Source organism: Lepisosteus oculatus, chromosome 5, assembly GCF_040954835.1.
Source record: "Lepisosteus oculatus isolate fLepOcu1 chromosome 5, fLepOcu1.hap2, whole genome shotgun sequence".
Classification (NCBI taxonomy): Eukaryota; Metazoa; Chordata; class Actinopteri; order Semionotiformes; family Lepisosteidae; genus Lepisosteus; species Lepisosteus oculatus.
In genome coordinates this window covers 39,714,994-39,737,649 of record NC_090700.1, presented here as the reverse complement: position 1 = coordinate 39,737,649, position 22,656 = coordinate 39,714,994, and the positions used below count along the sequence as shown (strand labels likewise).

The window sequence follows — 22,656 nt, the reverse complement described above, 5'->3', positions numbered from 1 at the left end:
TGGGGTGTGACTACTGGAAACAGGACTGGGCACCCCAATATAGTGTATGGATATATGTGTTTACAGAGGGTATTAAAAACCTAACAATGCTATTGGTTGCAATATTCTGCAATATTTCTCAGTCAGCGTGCATATAATTACACTAATAAATATGACATCTAAATAAATAAAATTATTTGAGGTTTTTTTATGTAAAAAAAATATAGGCAATAGTGTTTTATTTTCAGATTTTGTTCAGAATATCATGTTTCAACACGGCAGCAGGGGTCTGTGTACATTCTAAATTTCCCCTGGTTTTTATCACATTTCTGTATTTTTACACAATGTTGAAAAGAGAGAGGGGAAGTGACTTACGTTCCCACCCCCCCTCCCTGCCCCTCTCACCATCATAGAGAAAGAGGGGAGGTGAGGCCCAGGACACCACCATGATGGAGCCCTCTCCTCCAGACGCCACCACGCTTGGAAATCTGTTCATCACACTAGACCTGCAGCAGAGTAACACAGGGCATGTTTGAAAACATATTCACATTTCACATATTTAAAAATGGGTGAAATGTGAATAGACTTTATAGCTTTATTCAGATGACTACTGGCATTTTCAAATCACATAGTAGTAGTAAAATAGTGACTCCAGTTTAAACTACTTTGTTTTTGCCTTGCATTAAAATGTGACGCATAGTACTGGACTTAGGATCCTTAAGGTCAGCGTCTCAGTTTAGTACTTTTTAATTTATTTCTTTATTGACAAGCGCTGAAAGGGGAACATGAAAGGAGTTAAGGCTGACAGTTTGCATCCTTTTAAATGTTAAATGCTCCATAACAAATCTGTTACAACAATAAACCTAAGGCTGAGCATTATGCCATGATATGCCTTGTTTCGGAAGAAGGGAGTTGAGTTAAAGGTGAAGGAACGAATGAGGGGGGTTTCATCTTTTCTGAGGTTTGTAGGGGGCCAACTTCACGGCGCTCCAGAACAACCATGAGAGAGTTTGTTCTATTGAATCCTAAACTAATATTTTTTCTAAGTGACCTTCGATCAAATTTCAGGATGTTGAACCATTTTAATTTGAGCATAAATTAAATTAAATCACTTTCATTTAATTTTTTACAAGCAAAAGCCACAGTAAACGTCTCACACCAACAGCAGGTGGCAGTATCTCCATCACCAAAACAGGGCTGAACTGCCACTACGAAGTCAAACCATCAGTTTTACAGAAGTAATACAGCTGCAGTTGGCAACCTTGAAGAAAATGGTTCAACCAAACACAGATTCCAATCAATGAACAGCATTGGCAATATATAAGGAGACATGGGTTAAAACAGGTATGTAAATATGCATATACTGTACATTTAATGATTCATGAATTGTTTTCATGTAATCTATGTGAGATGGTATTTAAATGGACAGGGTGTTAAATCTATAGAAAAACTTTGAATAGAAGGAATGTACAACACTGACCAACGTGAACAGAGAAGAATACAAGAGGAGCTGTTTCCAGTAGTCAAATTCCTCAAAAGCACTGACAAAGCTGATACAGTAGACTTTTTCAGAATCAAGAGTGAAACACAAACCATGGGGAACAAGTGGAAACTACAGGGAAGCACATTTCAATTGAGAACAGGACATGTGTTTTTTACACAAGGCCTTGTGGGAGTCTGGAACAAGTTTGCCCAGCCGTATTGTTGGAAGTCACACCCTGTTTTCTTTCTAGAAATGGGTTGGATGAGATCTTCGAATCAATCAGATTCATTCAGATGCTAGCAACCAAACGATCAATGGTAGCCTCTCTGTAATCTTTTTAGGCGAAGTTCTGAAGATGGACATCTGTTTATCTGCCCAAAATTGTATGCCCTAATTTAAGCCTATTCCTGTAAATTAGAAATCTTCCCAGAAGAGGGCACACTATAAATGAGATGTACCCCATGGCAGAAAATATAAACTTCATATTCAATACTGTGGGAACAAAAAAGCTGTATTCTCATAGGCAATGCCTTTTCTCACAATTAAAAATGTGTTGCCACCTGTGAAACTCAAAGTGAAATGTAATTTCACAAAGAGTCAGGCGTTAAGTTCCCCATATTGGAAGACATAAGCTGAGTGTGAAGTTTGACTTACATATTTCACAAAACCCCAGGGGAGGTGTCAGAATTGCACTTGTTTGCAATAAACTGTGACAGTGTGTAGTGGGAGGCATGCGGCGAGCACCAGTTAAAAAGTAAAGACCAGGGGCAAGGGGAGGAAAGCACCGGCGTGAGGCTGGCAGGGACCAAAATTAACACAAAAGAGTGAAAAAGAAACGAAAAGGCCAAGAGAAAGAGTGCCACTGTGCCTCGCGACCTCCAGGCTGGGCTTACCCTGTTTAGCGGGGTCCAGCCTGGGAAAACAGAGAGCCGCTAGCACAGCGGTGACCAGACTGGACTGACCCCACTTAGCGGGGTCCAGTCTGGTACAACAGGGTGCGTAAGAGAATAACAACACAAGAGCTTAGTGCATAAAAAAAGTGTGTGTGCGTGCGTACGTGCGTGCGTGCCTGCCTGCCTGCACTGGTGAAAGTGCATGATGGGTCAGGCAAAAATAAAAATAAAAAAAGAAATCCTTACGCAGGTGCAATCCCCTCCCGGGACTGTTGGTGTAAACTCCAGGGGGTGTCCAGTGTGCCTTTATTGGACCCGCCCGGCTGGGGCTCATCATCTAGAAGTCTGGGCAGCTGGGACTACAAAGTTGAGGCGTCACCCTTCCTGTGGGGCTCTGCCTCCACACCGGGCACGCCTTGCGTCATGCCACAAACCAAACCAATAATGGAAAAAACATCTGCGAGGAAGGGTTGTGAATGGGACAAATAAAAGCTGGAGTTGTAGTTTCTAGATGACTAAGTGTCAAAAGTAGAACCGAATTTCTGAAAATAAATGGAGGAACAAAGGCAGACGGATGATTCACATAAAGACTGAGAATTTTTGCAATTAACTCAAAATTTGTTAAAAACAAGCAGGTCAAGTGTAGTGCTCCAGTGTAAAAACTGATCTACAGTTTCTTTCTCCAAACGGTGTATCTAAAACCAATATCTATGTTCTGTGTATCAATGGTCAACAAAAAATATTTTATTCAGGTTCATTTTATGATAGCCTCCGGCTTCACTGCCATCTTTGGTATTCTGCTTTAGAATACAGCATTTAGAAATTCCCTCTGTAAATAAAAACAGAGGAACACCATTTTGTCTAATAGATGTCAAAAATCTGTTCCAAGCCTTGCTACTTCAAAACTCCTGAAACTCCTGAAAGGTGAATATAGCTTGAGATAAGCAGTGAACACCAAGGCAACAGGAACCTATAAGCGGTCCAGTATTTGCAGGTTTGAGCCTCACATCTGGCTGAGCACTGCCAAGACTGCTGGGATTAATCAGGCAGAGCTCTCTCAGGCTGAGGCTCCAGTACAGGGTCTGCACAGCTGTGACATGTCAAAAGTCGAAGACATCGAAGAAGGGTGCCCTGGAGTTGTGACGTAGCACGGGGTGCTAAAAAACGTTTTTAAAATGAATAAAAGACTATATTGAGTTCTGCCCCACAAAGATGATCCCATGGGGACTCGATTTGGGTGGGAAAAATCCTGTCAACTTCAGGATTAGCTATGAAATAAGGAGCTTGCACATAAATAAAAAGACGGTTTCAGACAGAAAACAGGAGACACTTTACATAGAAGACCGTAGAAGTCTGGAACCAGCTCCCTAGTCATGGAGTTGAAGCCCACCCTGTGGAAAACAATTATTGGAAATTTATGATATTAAGCCACTAGCAAACAAACAGAGTGAGACAGGACAGTTTTGCTCCTCTCCACTTTGATCTTAAGTTAAATTTCGTAGCCCATTGAAACAGCAGGCCGGTAATGAACACTTTTAATTCTGCAGGCGGAGGGTGAAGATTCAGGCTGGAAGGCTGCCGGAAAAACTCAAGAGGAAACATGGGACACTTCCCCCGTCAACACATATAGATGAACTGCCAAACCCAGGCACGCCTAAGTTCTTCTTTCTAAACAAAAAAGGGTTATATCTCTCAGGAATTTCCAACCTTGACACTTTTGTTTTTCTTTCAAACCACAGCCAGGTCTGCCCACAAATATTGTGCAAGCCTGGATTACAACAGAACACAAAGCATCATGTTCTGAAAACCCTCCTCTCCAAGACACACATTGTCCCTTTTTCCACCTTTTTCGTTCAGTCACAGATGACTCAGAAATGTCTGTACCAAGAGCCCCTCTTTATGAATCTGGGTTTTGGTATGAGATCAACAATTAATCTTCAGCTCCTCATTACATTGTGGGCAAGTGGCACTTGTGTATCTTCCAGCTTCAACTGCTACGGCATTTCACCTTGCAGCTCGACAGACTCGCGGTTCTTCTCCCAGGATCGGGATGTTGTCTAGATTGTTTTTTTTTTATTTCTGACCCAGATTTATGCGCTTCCGTTATGCCTTGCCAAACTCGTTTCCAAAACAACGTTCTGCGCGAAAACACCAAGAGGCAGCATAACCCCGAAGTGTCACCGTTTGCAAAACTAGGTCAATTCAGCTGATGTTTGCCATTAAAGAAGCACAAAAGAAGTAAGATACAGTGCTGCTCAGCAGAGGCAGACACAGTACTGACACACTGTCTGAATAAAGGTTATTGCCTTATTATTACTACTGTAATTGTTCAACTGTACTTTCTCAACACTGATGTCTCTTCTAAGTTTATAAGACACTCCTCCATCCCAGAAAATGGTGGGTATACAGTATGCCTATATTTCTAGTGACATGGGCTGTGGAAATTCCACATGGGCACTCACTTTTGACAGACACCACTGGTTGGAGAATGGAAACAGAATCTGCTTAACTCTGCACACAGATTCAGTAGACATGAGAGTTACCCCTAAAATGACAGAAACTATTGTCCGTTCAGCATCACTCCATTGTCAAACAGCATAAGTTTGTTAAGCCTGATAAGCTGCTTCAACAACATACTTTTATGAAACGCAAAGATAAAAAGTCCTATTAAATGTTACTTATATTATCTTTGTTGATATTTTAAAGGTGGTGTTTATTTTTCTAATTAATAAACTTAGCACATCTTCTGCCAGATTAGGCCAAACACACTGCTCAGATGGTCAGTCTAATGGGTAAAGTCACTGCTGTGCACAGCATGTAAAACAGGTAACAATAATATCTTATAAGATGAATCTCAATTTGACCTGCTGAAGTTAACAATGGCAACTTTGTCCCAGAGTGTCTCAGGAATACTGTAACAAAGGCAAATGGTCCCCCTTATTAATATAACTTTTAATGCAGTATTAGATAATATAATACACTGAGCCATGGAATAAACGAGAATAAGAGCGCTTGTTTGAGAAGACAGGAAGTTCGCTCAGTCTGTAATTGTAATGCCCAAGCCTGCACTGAGTTTGCAATTCAGCACATCCCCAGAGCACTGAACCTCAAGGGCCGGCCGTCTCCAGCTCGGCCCAATCTCCACACAGCTTTCTCAGGCATTGACGTCATCTGTGGTGTGTACATGTGAGAAGCAGGCTGGGTACATAACATAGCTGCAAGAAAAAAAAAGTGTGAAACCGAAACTCCTGTATAGGATAATGTGGTAAGCCTTACTGTTCGTGAAGAGGATTTCCTCTAAAAACAGCGCAACTAAGGCAGAAAGTAAGACCAGTCGCTGAAAAAAGGTCTGCGAGAGGACCTGCAGTGAAAGCACAAATAAGCAGGCAGCTTCTCAACAGGCCGCCCTCCTGCTGCTCCTCCCAGAGCTCATCTGAGCGGCGCACTGCGCATGGCCACCGGGATCGTGCGCTGCCCCAGCCCCCAGCGGTCTGACCGCAGATGGGCTGGTTTGGGGTTTGTGCCTCGTTCCACACAGAGGATCCCTCCCGGCACGCTGCCCCTGTGACCCAACAGGACGGCTTTCCCAACTTCCTGCCCCTGAGCACAGTGTGTTCCTGCACTTCCGAAGACCCCCCTGCACACACAACCTCCCCCCTCGCTTCCTGATGGCCCTGGGATCACTTGGCACATAAAAGCGGGAAAAAGTATAATCAGTTTCAAAAAGCTTTGGAAAATCTTTATATTTTACACTACTGTATATGCTTCTGTTTACTATTTCATTTATTTTATTTAATATTTATTTTTTTACGGGCACTGGCTCTGTAAATCCTATATGCGCCCTATGGTACTCGCTCATATTTGTCATATTTGTTTCCTTTTGTACCTGCACTTGATGGAAAACTGTGTAAACACGGTCAACTCATTCTGCCTAAGGGGCCTCTGCTAAGTACTCACACTAAAGACGATGGATATAATTCTGAATAATTATCAGGACAGAAATGTGGTTTGAGAGTGTAATACGCAGCTGAAGCTCCCACCAGAAACGTATTCCTGTTATGAGTTCACCATTTGTGCATCGAAACACACTTGCACAAGCAAGGTCTGGCATTACTGCAAAGTCATACTAACCTGATGCACTAGCGGTCAGGAAACTAACAGCGGCTGATGACCTCCTTAGGAGGCTGACGATAACAACCCAAGCAGAGTTCCTGTGGTTCCCAAACAGAGAGAACCAGAGTTCTGCACACAGGAGGGTTGAGGTAAGGTCACACAAGGCTTGTCTGCCACAAAAAATGAAACCTGACACTCCTCAATATTGCCTGAAAAAAAAAAGAAGACATCTCATGCGTCAGATCAGCGGAATCGCAAATCACAAACCCGAAGCTGAAAGATAGGTTTCCAGTCGGCAGGGGAAAGAAATACACCATGAAGCAAACACCAGAGTTACCACTTGCGATTCACATGTGGTCTGAAATTCTGGTGTAATGTGGGCCTGAGCCTGAAAATGGCAACTTGTTGTACTGGTTCTTTGAGAATTAAATTAAGGATCATATCTTAATCACCAGTTCCCTTCAATAACTCAGTGCTCATTTTGACCTCAGTGCACACACTATCTAAATAAGAAACTACAACATGCCTATAGTTTCGCATCATGGACAACATTAATGTGGAATTAATGTGTCCTCCTGGTTTCCTAATTCTCATCAAAACATGTCCCTGGTACGCATCGAGACAACAGGAATCTCTTCCAAAACAATGTGATGTGTAGGACAAAACCTGTAACTTGTGAATGTGGCAACAACAGGGTGACCACCACTGAAATGCGTTATGACAGGACAGGATTTAACTCTTCAGATAACAGTGGATGAAATTAACGTGTCAATTAAGAACTACAGCTTTGATGAGATTAATAATGGTGCTTAATGTGCAACCACAGGTACCGATGATCTGTTCACTGTTCCTGCCATCTTAAGGATAAGAAGAAGCAGACCACAGTGAAATCAAGTATTTTTATACATGATTTATATATTTTTTTCTGCCTAGTGATTAAACAATATTTCTAAATTGGGATGGATGTTTGCTCGGTATGCCTTCTGGCACGTAGGGGCTGCAACATCCTGATGCTGTTTCCGTAACATTAGGTTTTTACGGGACAGGGTACTTAGCCTTGTGCCCACCATGGAGCACCCAACATGGGACATGAACCCCCTACCCTGAGATTATGAGTCTCTTGATTTAAAGAACAGTTTTTTTCCAGATCCTATGCGGACAACACAATCCGGAATAGTGTTGTCTGCATAGCGCCTGGAAAGAACTGTTCGTTACAGAATAGTGAGCCAAATTAAAATGAATCCCGCTTCGTGAGAGCCCGGGTCCTGCTGCGTCTGGCTCCGTTATGATTTTAACCTTCCGTTCCTGATCCCCCCCAGTTCCCGTGTTTTAAACCCCCGGATGGATCGCCTGGCTATGGACTCTCGCTTCTGTCTTGGATTACCCGTTTGGACTTTTACATGGATTATTCACCCCGGAATCACTACCCCTGGACACCTGCACCCCTTGGACACGCCCCCCTGTCTCCATATCCTCTCCTGCATGGCTTTTTCCCCAGTGTTTCCTCACTAACCCGGATCGTGTCGTCTGCATAGGGCCCGGAAAGAGCTGTTCGTGACACTTGATCTGCCAACAGAGCTAGCCAGGGCGCATTTCTAAATTGAGCACAGGCATAATGCTCAATTCATGTCATTCCTTTTCAGGGCATCCATGACTTGAAGGGTTCCAGGGATGTTTGTAGAGGTGTGAAGATTGTATGGCCACCCTAAACAATTAGCTCTCTTTTCCCCAAAGGAGAAGAAGAAAGCAACTGCAACGTTAACTTCACTAATACAAACGGAGTATGTCAAAGGCATTAAAAACACAATGATGAAAAGCAGCCTGTGAAGTGAACTCCTTTTCCTGGACAGTAAGGTGTGACTATTGCTCTGCCGCTCTTCTGAGTGGGGAAGGGGAAGAAATGAGGGCCACTTGTACATATTTTTTCTCGTCAGACCTTTCCACACGTTTTTAAAGATCAGATTCCGAAGTGCACAATTAGGTCGCAAGGTCCAACTTGGGGGGAATATGCACTTCGTTATCTGTCACATGTGGCTTCACGCCTAATGTCAAGTTTCTGGTCTCATTAGCAAATCTAAAAGTCAAATGAAGCACCTAGTGACTCATTAGAACTTTTAATAAGTTTTTTTTTCTAGCAACCTGCTGACACAGGCAAGAACGTGATGCAGAAAATAAAGGGTAAAGCAATGAAACTACTCGGTTTCGGAATATGAAACTCACAACTTCTTAAATCAGATATTGGCAGTTTTCATCCGTGGTTCACTGTACGTATTTGCAGCTCTGATCAGCAGGGAAAATCGGATATGCTGACTGTCTCTGAAGGGCAAGCGATAATTCCATTGCACACAGCTTTTTTTTTTTGCAGGGAAAATAAAAAGTAACGCACGAAAACTGAACTGTACAAATACACACCAAGTCACTCCAAGAAAACTAAGAATATACTCCCTTATCAAAAATCTAGGAATAAATAGATAAGAACAGTTTAACTCACAGTTAAAAAACATATCATTCTTATACAGTATACAGTTCATAATTGCTGGACTGAGGAAATAATGAGCTGGATGTTGAATCAATAAGATAGGGAGAAATGGTGTGGTCAGGTTTGCATTGTGGGGTCAAATGACTAAAACCCACGCAAAGTACAATTACGATGAGATGAAACAACAAGTATAAGGCATACTTAATATTTTAGTGTTTGGCATTAACTCGCCTGGCAGTTTTGATCCCCTAGCCTTAATGTCCAGTCTGCCAAAACCCTCCTCACCTGTGAGGAATGAACTGGGGAGGCAGTTGCAAGGATGAAGATGGGGAGAAGGGAGGAGTGATAGAAAGGGAGCTCAGCAGGCGAATATTTATACAGTAAGTCAGAAAGCAGAAGTGCGGGATTACAGTCTGACCACCTCCCAAGCTTCAGCTTCACAGCTCCCTGTAGGACACTGCTGCAGTACCCTTCATTAAGGTACTTCACGCAGATTGCTCTGCTGCCCAACTGTACAAATAAAGAGAAAATGTAAGTTCCTTTGGATAAAAGTGTCAGACAAATAAACAAATGAATAAAAATATTAATAATAATAAAGATCCAAGAATAAGGCAAGGAGAGAACGTCGCATTCCCAAGCAGATACTTACATTAATGACATGATCCTCAATCCTTCTTCAATGCATCTCTTCATGAAAGAAATAATTTTCCTGATGAAGCCTCCAGGTGTTGATGGTCTTAACAACAGGGATGATGGTGGGTTCTTGAGAGGTAAGGCTTGACTGAGCTGCTCTCTAGTGGGTGAAAGCGGTACTGCTGATTTCCCAGTTAATTATCCAGGGAATTGAGATGGGCGACAGGGAAACTTGTGATCATGTTAGCCCTCTTGTTTTCAATTCAGGTCCATCTGCGCCACATCATTACACCTGAGCAGTTATTTGGGAATTGAGGCATCACTTTAAGTCTTTCTTCCCAGGTTTAAAGCAGGTCATGATTGACAGACCATAAAAAAATAACTGAACAATTTACTTCAAGGACCAGAAAGATTTAATCTCGTCAAATGGTTATTTAGACATTAAGGCTGACACTTCTGATAAATTGGTAATTTAATTAATCTTTGCATTTTCCACTGCAATAGGGTGTCTACAATACTGCTCTATACAGCTCTGTATTTGCACAACCTGTACAGGTTTGCTGTTGTTTTTGTATTTGCTACCAAAGTTTTTTTTGTGCATTTTTATCATTTTAATTATTTTTTATTTCACTTGCATGTAGTCATATCCTGCTGTACCTACAACATTGCACTGGGGCAGTTTTAAACAGTACTGCAGGCCCCAGGTAAATGAAAATGTTCAAACAGGTTTGGAGCCTGGGTGGTATTTGGGTCTCAGGAGTTGCACGGGTCAGAACTTCTCCTGGAAGAGTACCAGAGCTAGCCAGTATTGTAGAGGGGCAGAGATGCCGAATCAGAACCCGTGACCCGTGTTCCCCGCCTAGGGCTTCACCGTCACGAGGCTGTTGCCCAAGATGAGAGAGTCAAGGTGAGAGACGTAAGAGTAGCCGGGATGCCTTGTGCAAGACTAAACAAACTCAGGTCATGCAGTTGTGATAAAAGGACATACAGTACTAATGGACAGGTTGACCTCACCATGGTGTTACACACTTAGAATCACAAAGATTGATTAGTTTTACAGAATTGTTTTGAAGAAGGGTGTAGAGGATGGAAAAAGTGACACACAGTTATGAAATAAGGACATTTTCCAGATAAAATCCAATACACAATGTGCATCTTCCTGTAGTACTCTGAATTCACACACTTTCAGGAAGGGTTTATAATCTGCGAACACCACCAGTCACTTTCTAGTGTTACTATGAATGGGTGTTTTGAAGTGATCACTGAATCACAGATCACAGAACCTATACAAAATATTGCCCCACATGGCACAGTGGCTGTTCTTAACAAAGGTTATCCCTGTCTTTCAGTTATTACCAAACTGCCACATGCAACAGATGTCTGCTTCTTTGCAACGAGTAAATTTAGATTGAAAGACACAGCAGATCCTACAAGTGCATCCAATTGAAGAAGGTGTTCAGGCGAAGAGAACACGTTTTCCCACTTTTTCAGCACAAAAAATAAATTTGCAAAACTTGTTCTCATGGAAAGAAGTGTGGTTTGCTGGTGCACAAACCCTGACAGCACAGACAAGCTCCATTTATCATCTCGAGCTCTCATTTCATAAATCATGCACTCCTCAACCCCTCTGCAAAGCCAGCACAGAAATTCTTACATTTTTGTGTTTGCTTTCAGTATTTCTATTATTTTCTTTTTATGAAGACATCTTTAATAGATAATAAATTCATTCTAAAAAATTCTGTAAACTGAGAAATGTAAACACAGACATTCTCATCTCAAAAATAGGGCAGGTAAGTTTTAGCAGCTGATAACCAACACTTCCAGTAGGTGGGAAAGACATTAGAGGAAATTTACTTCAAATGGATTAGATTAAATCACATAATGAGAAATACTTAAATAAATGACCTTCAACGTGACCAACTTGTAAGCTTCCATTCTTTAATTCATTTTCCAATATGCACAAAACTTCCATTAAGCAAAAGCAATTACTTCACAACCACTGATTTGCGACACAACTGTTATTATGACATCAGAGCACAGCAAAACGGATGTTGTATAAGGCTCCAGAGACAATTCTCTCTCTCAGTTCGATGCAATTTTAAGAAACATTTTCCAAAAATAACTTTAAAAAAGACCAAGCCATGCTCCTCAGTTTCTTCATGGTTTTCTTGGCTGTCAGCCACAGTGTTTGATGTTTGATGATCGTCTCTAATCTTTACTATTAAGTGTCAGTGCAAATGTAAACGGTTTCCAGTAACCAAAGCACCACTTAAAATAGACAATACAGTATGTGCAGAACTTCGATGTGCAGAACTCGCCTCGGCATTCGTCTTGACAGAAGCACAAACCACTGTTTCTGCATCATGGGTTTTGCTACTCTGTCATCAAACAAAAAAAAACAGAGATTACCGCCTTAATAACCACGCAGTGTGGGCCTGATGGCGGAATGATAAGCTCTGTGGTAACGGTCCGGGGTGAAGCCTAAAGAAATACCACACCTGACAGGTACGAGCTCAGTTTCCAATAAGCCTTCAGTTTGAAAAGAAGTCTGTGGTTGGAGGCAGGTCAAAGGCAATTTGACTAATGTAGGGCAGCTTTGAAGGCAGGTACCATCATTAGAACAAACAGGCTCATCTCCCCTTTCTCTCAGATAACCAGGAACAGATTAATGCATAGATCTTTCTGCTGTTTCTGAACACACACATATATTTGCAGGAACACGTACAGTACGTACAGTCTATACGTATTTAAGTGGAATGCAAAGAAAGAGAGAACAGCACTACAGACTCTACAACTAACATCAAACAGGGTAAAGATGGTAAAGTTGACCAGGCAGCAGAAGACTTACTTAGTTTCTTATCAATGTAACTGACAAACAGCTCCATGTTATGCTGCAGTTTTATCTGCGGTGAAAATCATTTTAAAAAAAGTCTGGAACTTCTGTATTCTTGAATTAAGGCTTTACAGGCGACCCTAGAATATGTCCTACGTACATAAGAAACTCATTAGCCAGAAAACACATTTTTTTAAAAGGTTGTTCCCCTTTTTATAAAAATCTTAAGAGTCATCAATTTTGGCCTTCAAGAATTCCCACGTATTGTATTAAACCAGAGAGGCTATTATTATTTCATTGTTAAAAAACAACTTTGTTTTTTCCTAACTCTTACATTGTTGATGCCGAAAAGTAAAAATTTTTCATGTGTCCTAGGTCATGAGATCTCGAGTGTTGACTCACTCTGGCCAGCTCAAACCCGAGCTCAGCAAAGTGTGTAAAGAGAGGACATTCTTCTTAAACCACCCAGTGTCTGTGATTAACATATTATGTTCAAGGAAACTCCGGAATGTCACAAATAAAATATTTCTGTGTACCACAGCACACAGGCATGGCATAGAAAGGTGGAAAGGTGACACTGGACTCACTTTTAAGTCAGATGATGGTGATAAGAAACAGGAACAGAACAGACCCAATGTAACACTTTAATATGGACATATTTTAATTCAGCCATTTGTGCAGCCTAGTGACTGTAGTTGTTTTTAAAGATGTGCAGTGAAAGGGAAAAGGCCAAGGTCAATGCATCTTTCAAAGGCTGACAGTCCTTAATTTCAAACTATTCACCTGTACGTCAGAAGGAAGCTTATGTTAGTAGGACTTGGGCATGTCTGGAGCAAAGTTAAAACTTTAGATCAAAACCTTAAGTGACAGCATTCAAAACAGACCAAAAAAAAAACAAAAAAACAGGGATCTCTTCATTTTTGGTTCATGGAAGTTCTTACAAAGATATAACATTTCATTTGATGACCACAAGGGGGCAGTACTTGAACATACAGGACTGGGTTATTTTCTGTCTCCTGAGATGAGCATGGATTCCATTGGACGAAAACAGCTCAAACCGAGAGACTCCCAGCTGAACTCTCAGTATCTTTAACCATCTTCCAATCCCTTATATGAACTGCTTCCCAGCTCTTGGGAGATATGGAAAACATCACAAGTGAACTTGTACCATCCAACAGGTTTTAGATGACAAGAACAGTTTAATAAAACAGTACAACTTGGAAATCATGAATTATGATAATAGAAATTGAAAGCTGTGAACACCTAGGAAAACACATAACATCTCTATTCAGGCTGTTTTGGTGACTCACAGTGGCCCAACATGGGACAGTGTGTCTCCTAATATTCTGGCCAGTGGTGTCAAAGGGCAACGCACAGCTAATTTATTCTACACCATGGGAATGATCAGCAAATTGGTCAAATGCAAATTCAAAAAGGGATAAAGTTTTGACACAAGTCTTCACACATACAAAAGGACACTGCCAGCACAGCAGAGTCCGCAATAGGTTACTATACAAAGTTAGTATATATGCTGTCAGTCGTTAGTATAAGTCGGCATACGATAAGTTAGTAATACAGTGCTGAATTTACGATACTCTGCTGGTCAGAGTTGCTGAAGTTTGATACTCGGAACCTCGCAAGCGGGGAATTACAGTTGCACTGCTCTTTATGATTCACCGCACATTCACATGACTTCTCTATGTTTGAATCCATTGTGCCCGGAATTAAAACGGACTTGCTATGACTTACCACTGAACTTTATGAGGGCAACTGGAGTTTCATTCCAATGATGACCACATGCACTCATGTCGTCTTCCATTCATTCATCACATTCAACTTCAGACAAGAGGAGGCATGGCTTAAGGAGTGTTATCAAATATTCAGCATGAATATTTCCCACCTGGTATGTGTCAGCACGTTCATCATACACAGCTGACATCATGATGTCGCAGACAGGGGAGAGGGCTGTTGCCAGCTCAGGTGACACTGTTCCACATCAGTATACAGTGTGTCTTATCTCCTTCAAATTGCACGCAAAAGTTGTCAGATGTTCCACTCACCAAATTATCATCCTGACACCATCTCCGCCGATCTCATCACACATGGTGAAATTCTATAAGGCGACATTCGCAGCAATTACCCACGCAGTATGTAACGCAATTAATGTATGGGTGATTTTACATTCTTTTTAAAAAGATCTATTGATACGGCTGATGCAATACTACCATTATCTATAGTTCCTTGTTGAATTTAATGAGATCAGCATTTAGTTGACAAGAGCTATCAAAAAGTGCAGTTATGACAGAAAAAGAGCACTGACTAAACTTTAATGTATACAGGTTTTATACAACATAAGTAAACATGTTAATGCATACAAACCAAAGAGCACTGAACAAATGTCAACGAACAGTGTATCTATAGCCAACCTTATTAAGCATGTTGTATCAACCAGAAATGTGATTAACATTGAGCCTACCACAACTTAGAGGAAGTCTACATTTTTATTTTGGTCAAACAGAGCTAGTTCAAATATTCAGAGATAGTCTCGGGTCAAAACCACTCTGGCAGCAATTTTACTGCTTATGTGTACAAGAAACAGAAACTCTTCATTCATAGGGTTCGGTGTCAAATTCCACAACTTCTACCTTAATTATTTCCATTAAAGAGAGATCATGAGCTTTTGCCTTTGTGGTTGAAAACCACATGCTTGTCCTTTTTCTAAATAACAGAATAAACGCTGCATTTTAATTCAGTTAAGAAATGGAAAAAAAAATCAGTCTGGTTTTAGTTTCATATTACCTGCTTGCTTGTCAAAATTCTCTGAAACCTGCTATAAAAATAAAACTGCTGTGAAAGGGGCAAGAAATTTGATTTATATTCTGAGGGTGTTCAAGACAAAGCCATACATGGCAGGATACAACGGAATAAAAGACATGCAGGGTATCCTGACTGCAATATCAAAGAAGAGGCTATCTCAGAACTGTTTTATTTGCACACACAGGCAATCATTTTGTCTGAATGCCCACATAACAAAGACCTAGCTAACTGCCGAACAGATCAACCTTTTGATCAACATTTCAGACATATCCAATAAGAGATTCAACATCTCACATGGAACAGACAAGGAAAGCAACTGTGTTTCAGGGTATGCCCAAGTATTTAAAAAGCAAGTCCCATGTTGAGAGCATGGCATTTTTACCTGATCTATCACTCCACCACACTCCCACCAGTACAGCTAGCTGACTATATATCAATATCCAGGTATATTCTGAAACACGGCCACTTCTTTTGCCAGATTCACTTTATGTGTTTAAGAAGCAAACTGCACACTTGCACCAATTTCTGTAATTTCTGTCAACTACTCCCCGGGATAAACTGGTGTATAATAAAATGTAAAACATGGAACCTATATTAAAATTAAAATGAATAAATCTGTAAAGCTAAACCCATGTCAGTACACAACAGAAAATCAGCCCGTGATGCTTTAAATCTTTAACTTTTAAAGTGGTCCACTCACTTAGGATGGTATAGGATGCATTGCTTTCTACCAACATGTGATGTAGAGGTAGATGTTAAATGATTAGAAAGATCTTTCCATTGAATACAGTGGAGCAATCATGAGCGGATCTAAATGACATATACTTTGGCAATGCATGACCCCACAGCAGAACTGCTTCCCCACGATCGGCTTCTTCAACACTTAAACGAGAATTTACAGGCTAAACGCAAGAATGAAGGCTCTGAGACTCTGGCGGTACGAAATTACTCAAGTGGGCAGGGGCAGAAGTGCAGCAAGCCAAAGTAGCCCATTCGACTGGAGCCACCTACAGGATTTCACCCCACCACCACCCTAGTTCGGAATGACTAATTCAGTTTCACAGGAGCAGTTCATGCCCTGTGATTGACTGGTGTCCCATCCAGGGTGTATCCTGCCTTTCTAGGATAGGTTCTGTCTCCCCTGTGAACCTGCGCTGGATAAAGCGGTAAGGACATGGATGGACGAACCAGTTTAGGAGCCCCTCCCAGTGATGCGGTGCTGGAGATTCAAAGTGACCTACAAGCCCCGCTGAAGTTCGATCCCTCTGTCACCAGCACGCCACATCACGGGTAACACGTTACGGACCTGCGCGTTGATCCGGGAGGTGTGGAGCCTTGGAAGACGGAGCCACCAGCCTTGCAGCCCGAGCTCCTCCGGTTGTGGTTGTGGGTCGCCCCCCCGGCACGGGCGAGGTGTCCCACATGGTGTCCCAGGTGCCGCGCTCCGTCCCTGGCGTCGCAAGCTGACACCGGCCTCTCACCGTGCGGGGGCCCACAGGCTAATCAAAAGCCACTGGCATCGGTCTCGCCGACACCATATCACCCAGCAACACACAAAACACAACTTCTTGTCATGAAAAACGTATTCACCACTGCTCATCGTTAAAACTAGCACTTGACATACTGGGCAAAGGCAAGGCTCCTGCTGCTGTGGCAGTCACTGTTGTCACACAGTTCTTGACACATCTATACAACCTGTGCATCTCACCTCCACCCCTCACCACAGGGAAACCAACCTAGCAACAAAAAGTAAATGACTTTATTCCAACATTTAACACAACTTGTCACAAACTCAGGCAAGAAGTGCCCCTTGGCAGCAAAGAAAACTATACATGCTCTCACTAGATATTCATAAATGAGCAAAAATGAAATCAATCACAGTTTTTGATGACATGTCTATTTCCTCATAAAGTAAAAAAAAAATAACTTTATTGAGTCATCATTACAAATAAAAGAATATGTAATCCTTTCTGTGCATTATATTAAAGAAGATAAAATTAAGGACTACGTGTATACACTTTACATAAAATATAAAGGACAATTAAGTTTGTTGGAAAAGGTTATGATACAAATTGTTTAATGACAGTGAAAATTATCATCTACTTGAAAAAGCTATTTTATTTGTGTGCTCTTCACAAAACAATGATACATATAATTATATGTTAGGGTTTTAATAAGAACATACACCTTAGTAGAGATAACTCAGGGTGGAGTCTCTCTTTCCTATTTTGTAATAATATGCATTTCAACGCTGCTTTCCTCTGTAGCCCTGATTTGCATTAAGAAACCGCTGTATCACACTAGTAAGCACACGCAGCTGATGAGTTGGCCATCCCCTCAATTTGGGGAGGTGATGCCAGTAACATTACTAACCCCTTTTTTTTTTCAATTTTACCCAACAGGAAGCTTGGAAAGGAAATTTTCAAGCTGTTTGGAGTATAAAAAGTCCTCCAGTTAGACTGATCTTACAGACCTCTCCTGGCAGCTCTAATACTGCAATATTTGAAGACAACATCTAAGCAAGAAAACAAGAGATGGCTTTCTCGTGGCTCAGCACTCTGCTTTTTCTCTTATCGGCACTACTCGTTGAAAATACTCAGATCAAGAAGAATGTGTGCTGGGACAACTGCTGCCTCTTCATTGAGAATTTCCCTGTGAGGCTCAAGGAGCTCAGGACTGCATTTTCCCAGATAAGAGATTATTATGTGAGTATGGCACTGATTAAGGCAGCAATCAACTGGGCACGCTCATGCTGAGACAGTGGTGCAAACCGCCTCTTCACAAGAGCTGACTCACAACTGCTCTTCCTTGCCTTTTATTCACTTTCTGGCATTAAAGCGCTGTTTCACTCCCCCTTCCCAGGAAACTGGAACGCTTTCATGGCTAAACTCTGCATGGCTGACATTATCACTCCTTTTCCTCCACAGGAAGCCAGTGATGAGCTGATTGACACGGCGCTGCTGGATGAGGCTTTGCTGGAAGAGCTGCATGTAAATATCTTGGGTTTTTTTTTTCAGAACCTGTATTTTGTTCAGTTGTGCTTCTGAATTCTGATACGGAGCTTCGCCCTAACGAAGTTCATATTTTTTTAAGAGAGGAGGTAAACTCAAGGGGGCTCCACTGTGCTCGATGCTTCGAGTCCATGTACAGTTTCAAATCCTTCGCTGCGAACCACTGAAATATTTACAACTTTCTATCCCGCAGTTCTTCGTACAAGTAAAGAGTTTACAACGAAATAGCTAAATGCTTTCACTGTCGGGAACGTATTTAGAGTAAATTAAAAAATAATATATTTTTGCATTTTTGTTTTATCTAAGTCTAATTCACGTTTCACCGTTTCCCCTCCACCAGAGCCCTTTCGGCTGCCATGCTATGAAAGAGGTGCTGCGTTTTTACCTGGATTTGGTCCTGCCTGCGGCCGTGAAAGACAAGGGCAACGATTTTAAGCACCCCCTCGACAGCATTGGGAATATATTCATCGATCTGAAGGCGAACCTCAACCGCTGCGTAAGTCTCTTCTGCCCGATGCCTTTCTTTCCTCCAAGTGCGTCAAGAAAGGTGCAGTTAAAACACCCTAGAAATGCTTCATTGATTTTTTTTCTTAATTTAAATAAAGTGGTTCGCACAACGTGAGATTACGGTAGGTTTCAACTAAAGAGAGGGCTGCTTCTTAATCTGATCCAGTTTTAGACACCAAAATGTATTCACATACCTTGGTCGCTGTGGTGCCCGGTTCACGGTTAAGTCAGCTCAGAACGCTGTGAAACTGCCATCAAAATTAGTAACATTGCAGCCTGTTCACCCGCCGTGTTGTTTTTTTCTGCAAAGCACGTTTGTGAGGTTCTTACTCAAAAGTCGCTCGGGTTTAGCATCAACACAAGCGCGATAGTGATTCATTTCATTCAGTGAATCAGCAGGCAGGCAGTGTGGCGCAGAACCGCGAAGCCGAGGCACGACGAGCAGATGCGTGTTAACGTTATCCCCAGCGTGCAACTCCAAAGCCCCCTGAAAGCCGCACAGCTTCAAGTCTCAATTTCAATTCGACGAGTCCCTTTGCCTCTCATTGTAATCCAGTAGTTGCTGAATCGGAAACAAATGCTTGCATAATCTAACGTAAAGAAATGCACGATTATGCTAAAGCGGTATTGAGAGGTGACATAACTATTCACAAGGGTTAGGAAATCTATTCGATAAGGCAATTCAGGGACCTGTTAGTGTCTTAACGAAGTCTTACTACTTTTTTTGGGGGGGAAACGGTTTGTTTGCCATTCCATTGTGCGAAATGGACGGGCTATGTTAAATTCGGGTGGGTGCGTGACCGTCGCCTAACCACGAGCCTTGTAAACAAAACGATGAGAGCGAAACGTGCCGAGCAGCCGCCTGACTTCCTCCGGGATTCTCCGCGGCGTGACACATTTGTCTGGGCTTCATGATGTGGCGGTACTAGGACTTGGGCAATATTTAGGTTAAGTTGCAGTTGTATAACGGAGACACACCGCAGTGCTGTGAGTCACTCACAGCACAGGAGCTCTCCTTGCCAGTGACCCAGTGATATTTCCCCATTCGTTTGGCCTTGTACGTAAAGCAGGCCGGGCCACAACAACCCTGTTACGTCAGCCAGGACACAAATGCCTTGTTTCTTAAACCAAAGGGATAACTTTCGACTTTATTTTTAGACGCAAACAATTACAGACTGCTAGAAGTTTTGTTGTTACGTATTTTTGTAAAGTTACAAGACCAGCTCTTTCTACTTTAATATCGCCTTGCTGTCCAAGCAATTACCCACCTCGTGAAGCGGGAGTCGCGTTTGTAGGGTTTTTTTTTTTTGCGTCATGTGCGAAATTTTAAACGCGAATACGACTGATTTTGTGTGTAATCCCCTGAAGTCATAAAAAAGGAAAAAGGGACGCTAGTTTAACACATTTCTTGTGTGCAAAAAGTTTGACTGATTTACAGAATTAAAATATGAATGAATGTTCTCATCAGTCCGCAAAAGATTGGTTTAAGATAAAAGCTTTTATTTACCAAAAAATAAGTTATTGGAAATGTAACAAGTGGTGCACCATCTAACAAATTAGGATCTTCTTGCTTTGTTGCCCATTGAGTGTGTCCTGTTTAGTTCGCCATGCCTTATAAAAGTTTACTTTGGTTTGTTCTGACCAAGGCAGGGTAAAGTGTAGTGTGGCACAGTTAAATCTGGCTAAATGTGATGCAGACAGATGAGGAACTTGTAGCAAAGTAAACGATTCAAATTAACATTAGAAGCATCTGCCAATTCATTCTGCAGACTCTCAAACACATTTTCTGTTTAGGTTTCTAATAAAATAGTTGCCTCTTAAGAGAGTTCAAAAACAAAAAATAATTAAAACAAACATAATAATGAAAACATAAACAGAACAAAAAAATAATTTGAAAACAAAAAGTCATGTTAATGTTCTGTCTCTTTTGCCCTTCAGCGAAGGTACTTCTCTTGCAAGAAAACCTTTGAGATTGAGAACATCACGAATGAGTATAGAAAAGTAAGTATATCTCTCAGATTGACATGTTGTGATCTTGGACTGAGGTTCTAGGGATTGTCGTCTCGCCCATTCACCCACTGAAATTCCATCAGAGAGCCTCTGTCTTAGATGGCCGTTCGCTGAGCGCCTGTTCTGCTTCTCTTTTCACAGATGGAGGGCAAAGGACTTTATAAAGCCATGGGGGAGCTGGACCTGTTGTTTAACTACATCGAAGAGTACCTGGTGCGCAAAAGGTCTCACTAGAGGCAGACTGGGCAGGATTTCCCCGTTATCAGACTGTAGCAGCTTTTAAAAAACAACCCTTTTAACACTTCTGTTTACAGCAGGGATGGGTAACCCTGTTCCAAGAGGGACTCGGTCTCTTCTGATTTCACACTGCCTCTAGCCTTAATTAACTGGTTTAGATAAGTCCAGTCTTCTCTAGGTCTGAACCGGTTGTTAATTTTAATGTACGTCTAAACCAGCAGTAATCCACAGTCCCCAGGAACTGAAGTTACCCAACCTGTGTTCACAGGCTTCCAAGTGAGTGTTCATTTAAAAAAAGAGTAAGAGAAAGATTTGTCCATGGCACATTAGTGTCAATGGCTTGTGCCACAGTAACACTACTTGAAGCCTGATTTTTTTCCTTGTATTTGAAATACTATTTAAACATTTAACTGCCAAAAACTGTAGTACAGTGCCAATTTTTAAGATATTTTACATAGTTCTAATAGAACTTAATTGTATTGCACTGGGCTGGTTCTGTGGAAAGTGTGACTGTGCTTTGCTGACTTGATCATTTGAAAACAAAGCAGTTTACTGCACCTTTAATACAAATATTCATGTGAATGTACACAGAGCAACATCGTTAACTGGTATTTCCTTGTGTTTTATCTGTGAAAAAAAGCTTTTAAAATAAAAACAAAACCTACTATGAATAACCTTGCACTTATAATGCAGGCAGTGTGCATATGAGTACAGTACACTTTGCTTTTTCTGGAGAAACATATAGATTCTTATGAATCTGAATTTCTAAACTCTTTATGAAAAGCAAAATCTATTTGAACTGAGGAAGAACTACAAAAAACAATTATAAAAAAGTCATATTGACACAATGACATTGTTTACTCAGTCACACTGGTGTATGGCACTAGAAAATATTATATCCTAGGATATTTTATCTGCTGTTTGTATCCAAAGTAGAATTTACAGTCTTCTACCATTAATTTATATAAATATTTGTTTATAAGAACAGTGCTTGAATATGAACAATTGTATTTATTTATGTTATTTGATAGTATTATTTCCTAAGTTGAAGTGCAAATTTAGAATATGATGTCTAAAGATTGTCAAAGTTTGTTTGGATTTTCCAAAAGAGTTCATTGGATCCATTGTGAAAAGTATTGTTTGAATTAAGAATTTTGACTGCAAAAGATGTTTTCACCAATAAACCATTTGTATCTCGCACACAATTGGTCACAAGTGCATTTTTACAAATTGGAAAATTTAATAGAAAAGGCACAATGTATATCACTAGGCTGAACTGATGTTAAATTGTTGTGTCATTCATATAAACATGACCAGGTATTTGTAATCCATGCAAATATAACCAGAAATTGTATATGGTTGTGAGGTTGTGTGATTGTACTATGTACTGTATTTATGCGTGTGTGGTATTTTTATTTTCATTCTCTTAATAACAATAAATGTTGTTCATTCAAACTTCCTTCTCTTAACTGTGGTTTCTTTTTGACCTGGGTTTTAAAATCAGTGCCTCTTATGTGTGTGTGTTGTTTTTGTGAAACATCAGCTTCTATGTAGTGTCTAAAACAAAAAGGGCCATATTTGTACAACCATTAATTTGCTTTAAATTTCCTAAAACATTAAAAGAAGTAGCTCTTAAATTAGTATCCTGAAACATTAGGATT

General features: G+C 41.0%; 1 protein-coding gene and 1 long non-coding RNA gene across 2 annotated transcripts; one reads left to right on the top strand and one right to left on the bottom strand.

The window, feature by feature from the left end:
• Positions 1-11,522: 11,522 nt before the first annotated feature.
• Positions 11,523-17,581, bottom strand: LOC107076843 (uncharacterized). Its single transcript, XR_001477965.2, has 3 exons — positions 16,537-17,581; positions 14,474-14,526; positions 11,523-11,958 (listed from the first exon to the last, which is right to left on the bottom strand). It is a non-coding gene; the product is annotated as an uncharacterized lncRNA (long non-coding RNA).
• Positions 17,582-17,612: 31 nt separating this feature from the next.
• il10 (interleukin 10) lies at positions 17,613-22,454 on the top strand. The gene is made up of 5 exons (XM_006628567.3): positions 17,613-17,935; positions 18,158-18,220; positions 18,582-18,737; positions 20,687-20,749; positions 20,900-22,454. The coding sequence occupies exons 1-5, from the start codon at positions 17,765-17,767 to the stop codon at positions 20,990-20,992; spliced, it is 546 nt and encodes a 181-aa protein (XP_006628630.1). The 5' UTR covers positions 17,613-17,764; the 3' UTR covers positions 20,993-22,454.
• Positions 22,455-22,656: the final 202 nt, after the last annotated feature.